The following is a 6,143-nucleotide window of genomic DNA, read 5'->3' on the forward strand; positions in this document are numbered from 1 at the left end:
GCAGGGGCCGGCGGTGTCCCCGTAAGACAGCCAGCCTCCCGCACGTACACAGCCGCTGCCCGAGCAGCAAACAAAGCTGCGGAGCCTGCGCACAGCAGCGCTCGGCTCGTGCCATCGCAGCGCAGGTAGCGGCTGCGGGGCAGCAACAAAACAGCGGCGGCGGCGAGGCGGATGGGCGATAACCGGGATAAACAACAACCGAGCCGCGCAGCCCGGCCCCTCTGCCTGCGGCGGCCGGGCGGAAGGGCCGGCGAACCGGCGCTGCGGCACGGCCCGCGGGGAGGTCAAGCTCGCTCCGGCACCTTCTCACCCCGCACCTCCCGGAGAGGCCGGAGGGCGTGCGGAGCGTCCCCCCCCCGCCGCCCCGCACACGCTCCCCGCCCCGGAGCCCGGCGCCGCCGCAACCGGAGGCTGCATCTGCTCGGGCTGCCGTGGGGGAGGCGGCCGGCTCGCTGCCTGTGGTTTATAAATGAATGCCAGGGGGGAAATTAGGTGCCATGCAAAGAGAAATCTGGGTGGCGATTATGGTGTTAAAGGTCTGCAGCAAAAGCCGCTGTCGGCGAGCGCGGAGCAGAAGGAGCGATGAGGGCGGATGGTTCTGAAGTGCAGTGAGTACTAAGGAGATGGTGTACGCGTGGCAGTGTTTATATGAGAGATCAAAACAGAGCCAAGCCCATCCAGGGGAAAAATGGCGACTACCGGGATGGGGAAAACTGAGACACTGGATTAGTTATTATTTTTCATAAATGTATGCACTGCACATAAGCTAGACACATTGGAAAAGCTGACGATTCATTCTGAAAAAGCGGTGCGTCTATTACCTGTTATTCTGGGATTTTCTGGCCATGGTGCCTGCCTTTGTTTTCTTTCTGGAATAGTCACTATCGAAGGGTAACACTGATGCATAGCCATGTTCTGCTTCTAGGGACAAAGTCAGCATTAGTGGCAATATATTTTTTCCATGCAATTTTTTCCTCCTTTGCGGGAACGCTAGGGTAAAGAACAGAATTTTTCCGGTTGATTTGTTTGGATTTTATTCTGGCATCTCTTAAAGAAGCGAAACAAACAACAAAAAAACGTAACTCGGTAAACCATAGGGGGAAAAAAAAACCAAAAAACCAACACCGAAGTGTCGAAATTAGGAAGATTATTGGAGTGCACATTAAAAACGAGGCGGATCATGCAAACCCTTGTCACGCTGCGCTGGGGGAGGGGAGCTGCCATACAATCACCGACTGCCACACACGGAGCGGCGAGAGGGATCCTGAGCGCTGCCACACGCACCGGCCCCATCCAGGGCGGCACAAACAACCCCCTTCTGGTTCGCTTGGGGGGTTATATATAAAAAAAGGCCAAGATCCGAGCAGCGATGCTCCCCCAGCGCGGTGCCGCTGGCGCAGCCCGGGTCCCCCCCGGGCAGGTGCGGGCTCGGGGCCGCTGCCCCGGCCCGGCCGCCGCACAACAAAGGCCGAGAGCGGCTGGGAGCGCCTGCGGGTGCCTGACCGACTGCCCGCCTGCGCCCTGTACCTCGGTCTCTTCGCTCCAAGTACTCGGCCGCTTCCAGGAGGATTAACAGGGAGTTCAATTCCATGGCTGCCCGTCCCGAGCCCCCCGCGCCGAGTTCACGCGCGGGGACTCCCGAGCCCTCGGTTTTAAGGCACCTCGCTCAACCTACATTTGACACACAGCGGACGGGCAGCGCGCGCAGCCAATGGCGATCGGGAGACGGGCGCGGGGCGGGACGTGAGGAGGCGGCCGGGCCAATCGGCAACCAGAGCGCCCCCCCCGTCGGGGCAGGGGATGTTGACAGATCCCCGCCGCTCGCGCCCATTGGCTGCCCGTGTAGTAACAATTTAGAAGCCGAAGCTTAGCAACAGCACGTGGTGGCCCGGCCCCCTCGCCCGCTCATTGGCCACTTCTCTGCATGTTAAGAAGGCAGCGGCCGCCCATTGGTGTGCGGGGCGTTATGCAAATGAGGGCGGGGAAGGAGCCAATGGGGCGGGAGGCGCGTGCCGCGCGGCGGGAGGCGGGGAGCGAGGGGCGAGCAGCCAATGGGCCGGAGGAGGCGTGGCGTTGCCGTGAGGAAGAGGTAGGCGGAGGGCGGGGTCGCCGGAGGTTCCGCCCCTTCGCGCGCGCCGGGCGGGACGCGCCGGGCGGGCGCGGGGGAAGCGTGAGGGAAAACGGGAAAAGGGATATTGTGACGGCGGAGCAGCCCGTGAGGGAAAGTATGGCAGGAAATGAACGGGGACGAAAAAGACGATACAAATGGGACGCCGGAGAGGCTGTGAAAATGTGCCTGGCACGCGCATCCGTGACCCCTTGCGGTGCTCAGGCGAGAGAGGAAGACAGCAGCGCTGTAAAAACACGCACAGGGATGTAAGAGAATTACTAAACTCTACACAATGGCCTAACCTGCTGAAAAGGAGAAACAGTGGAGAGCTCTCAGAAATGCAGCCACAGTTCCTGCCAGCCTTCCAGCCCTTGCCAGCATATTCAGCTGCCTTTCGTCATCTGGATACACAGAAGCCGTGTACCAGAATAGCCTGGCTCACGGCACACAGGCTGAGCAGGAAGAGCTCAGCACCTTTCCTGTCCACACCATCCTATTTGCGCTGCTAGCTCTGCATCCTTATCTCAGATAGCTGCTGCACAGCTGTTGCCTAAAACTGCTTGGTTTTAACACTTGCAAGTGTAGTTTTAAAATAGGCATATTTTAAGCTGTGCTGTGATCACACATTGGTAACATCTTCAGGCCAAAAGTGCTGAAGCCTGTAATCAGTCCTCCTGCAGGATTGCACTTGGCCACACAATTGGTCCCATTGGTTTTAACTGAATTGTTTAGGTAAGAGCTATCCAGCATACAGGATGGATGCAGTGTTGTCCTGTGTGTTTATTCCTTGGCAAAAGATGTTAGCCAGAGTTTCCTTTTAAGAGGATAATAGCGAATCAGGTTAAAACACGATTATGGTTTACTGTTTTTACAGCATTGTGGTAAAACCACGTATATATTACACCTGATCTTGTATTAGTCTGTATCTTGTTGCCCTGGATGCACAAGTTTAATGTGGCTCTTGAACATTGCTGAAACACAGATCACATTTTACTGCCTTGTGGTCCAGGCACCGGGGATAAGAGAAAATACAAGGCAGTGAAGAAAGCACCATTGTGGTTGTAGTTTAAGAGAATTTTGTATCTGTTTGGGAAAAGTCTGACTGTGAATTAAAAGGCACAAGGAAATTTGGTGCATAGATTGCAAAGGTAAAAAAAAATGCTGTAACATTTTCCACTTGCTGCTTGAATTGTTGAAATCCTGCTGCATGTGGATGAGACAGTACAGTTTTTACTGTAAACCCATTGAACCTTATGGCAGTTTTGCTGTTAACTGGAAGTAGGTTTAGACACTATTTGATATTGCCTTCTGTTACGAAACAGCATGAAACCATATATGCACAGGTTTGCTTTGTCCACACAGGAAAGAAGTTCCCTCTGCCTGACCACATGTGTAGGGCACTTAGTGAGAAAGATGCAGAGATGCACAGACCACTGTTCTCTACTGCATCCACAGCAGTACCTCCGATCTTCAGAACACCTATATTTATATAGCAGTGTACAGGTCTAAGTGATCTTAAACTGTTTTGTACACATGCTGTGGAATCAGTCATACATCCAGAAAGGCAGATGAATGTGCTCAGTATGTAAATGCTTGTGTGAAAGCCCAGGATTCAGGTGTGAATTTACTGAGGCTCTGAATGCCAAAAGCTCTGCCCCACCACACTGTAAAGACACAGTTTTACCTGGAAAAGAATTGGAAACACAGGGGTATAACAAACACTGCACAAGACAGTGCTTCAGGAGGGTACACAGCCCGAGCTGAGCACCCTGCTGAGCACTGCTGTCACCAGACACTCCTTGGAGCTTGAACTGATCCGACTGCTGAGCCAAAGCACTCCCCTTCACTCCCCTGCAGTCCCCTGCACTCCCCAGTACCCAAACTCAGCACCTCTAACCACTCCTGAGGTAAAAACTATTGCTCTCTCTGCTTTCAAATGCAGACAGAAGTATTTGGAAGACAGTTGTTTTAAGGAGATGGATAACAATTTCACATTGATATTGGCACTTTCCAGGGCCTTGTGCCTCCACACTTCCCTACACGGAAAGGCTGCTTTGGTAAGTGAGGAACCACTGAAGCCAGCATGGCTATGTGCCGGAGAAAGTGTTGTGCAAAATAGGGGCCGGTGCCATTACAAAAGGCACCTGATCTCTGACCATGGTGGCTCTTGGCCTCAACTGTATTAGTCTCCTGGAACTGTAAGCATGTATGTAACCCCACAGACTCACAGAAAACCTGCTGATGAAATCCCAGGTAAATCCACACGCATTTGTGAAGAACAGGGCAGGGTCATACCTGACAACCACTGGCACACATTTACTCGTAGTTGCATTGAAGAAGCAACACAGCAACGACGTGTTAATACTGTGAAGTTTTATCAAGATCCTTCTCAGGAGGAAAATAAAATCATAAAAGCTTTTCAAATACCTAGAAGGAACCATTCCTGATGTGGTTTCATTTGTGCCAGGGAACCAGGACTAGTTTTGGTGGTGTCAGTGTGGGTGAAGAGGTGTAAAATGGGTGTGAAAGAAGATCAACCAAATTACTTTAAGAACTGAAGGACAGGCTCTAACATAGATGTGTGCTCGAAGACTTTGCAGATTTACGTCTCTAAGTAGCTTTCTTCCATTTCTACAAGCAAGCAGCAGGAACAGCTGAGTACTAAAGAAACAGCTGGCCTTCAGTGATAAGGGGTAGCTGTCACTTCATGGTGAAGTTTGAAAAACCTTATATTTAGAAGCAGAAGGGAGAGTCATCAGCAGCCACACCCTAAAACCTGAACTGTTTTGCAGTTCCTTTGCCACTTGCACTTGGTGACTGGAATGGTAATATTTACAATTTTAAATGTTACAGTGTCTTTCTTTTCCAAAATCCATCCTGTGCCATGACTTGGCATGTAAGATCAGTGACATCAGAGCTGTTGACTACCCCAAGCTGTGGTGAGGGCAGAGATCTGAAGCTGATGATCAATAAGTCAGGAAACTCCTTTCCCTATTTCCCACGTATGGCCTTAAAGTAATGATTAGGCCTAACCTGCTTTTCAGAGTTGGCTCATTGTATCTACTGCATGTTGCTTTCTTTTATCTTTTAAAATTCCATACTACATCATATCCCCATGTCCAGAGATAAGCCCTTCCATTGTGCCTTGGACTCCATCCTTCTGTTTTCTTGCGTGTTGCAAGGTTTAAGTAATTAGCAAATGTCTGCCCATATAGGAGGGGATCTGAGCTCGGGGCTGGCACTGACAAATTTCACCTCCCTGACTCAGTATCTCAAATTCCATTTAATTCCTCATTTTACCTGTGATTCAGATCATGAACTCTGTTTCCTAGAAACCAAAACACCTGCAAGTTGAAGGTGGAACTTTTGGAGGAAGTTTCAAAAGTAACAATTTTGTCAGTGCCCAAGCCCAATTTGAGACACTCTGACTCTGTTTACTCTGCCAAGCAGAGCAGCTCTCCACCCCTGATCTCAAATGGCAGGGGTCACTGCACCTGTTTGTTAGACTGCTACTCGTGAACATGTGGCTTTTGTCATCACTTTATTTTATGTGTCGTTTGCTTTTAGATTGGGATGGTTTCTCTAAGTTCAAAGTGCCTGAAGATGGGTAGCAGCCCATCAGAGAGCTGCCTTCAGACCTTAAAGCTGAGGTTACATGACATGAAGGGGTGTGGGGTGTCGGAGTCAATGAGTTGCTGCTGCAGTGTTGAGGGACTGTGTCCTGTGATGGAGTCATGTCTGTGCAATCTCACCCTATGAGCTTTCTGGGTTGGTCCTCAACCTGTCACACCCCTTGAGCTGCACCCAGGCGTTGGCCCAGAGAAGAGCTTGGTCCAAGGATCACAACAACAAATAGCACAGATACTGTGGATTCCTTTCATGCATTTGGTGGGCTCTCTGTGTGAAGCTCACTAGCTCATCTTGCTGCCTGGCTTTGACCAGTTGTTTGCTGAAGTGATTGAATCACCAGCTTTCCCAAAGCAATTGAATTTTTCCCCATTTTGCTTGGGATTTAGCACGGGCTTATGTAATG

At 51.0% G+C, this 6,143-nt stretch overlaps 1 protein-coding gene across 3 annotated transcripts in view; it reads right to left on the reverse strand.

Moving 5' to 3' along the window:
• MXD4 (MAX dimerization protein 4) overlaps positions 1–1,666 on the reverse strand; it is a 41,127-nt gene extending 39,461 nt beyond the window's left edge. Inside the window, exons 1-2 of one of the 3 annotated variants that reach the window (XM_040064180.2) lie at positions 1,528–1,666; positions 822–921 (exon numbers count right to left, since the gene is read on the reverse strand). In XM_040064180.2, the coding sequence (XP_039920114.1) occupies positions 822–921; positions 1,528–1,591 (164 nt within the window). In that variant the 5' untranslated portion in view covers positions 1,592–1,666. Of the gene's footprint in view, positions 1–821; positions 991–1,527 lie in introns of all 3 variants that reach the window. The other 2 variants (XM_040064179.2, XM_040064181.2) reach the window with 2 other exon arrangements.
• Positions 1,667–6,143: the final 4,477 nt, after the last annotated feature.

Source organism: Hirundo rustica, chromosome 5, assembly GCF_015227805.2.
Source record: "Hirundo rustica isolate bHirRus1 chromosome 5, bHirRus1.pri.v3, whole genome shotgun sequence".
NCBI lineage: Eukaryota > Metazoa > Chordata > Aves > Passeriformes > Hirundinidae > Hirundo > Hirundo rustica.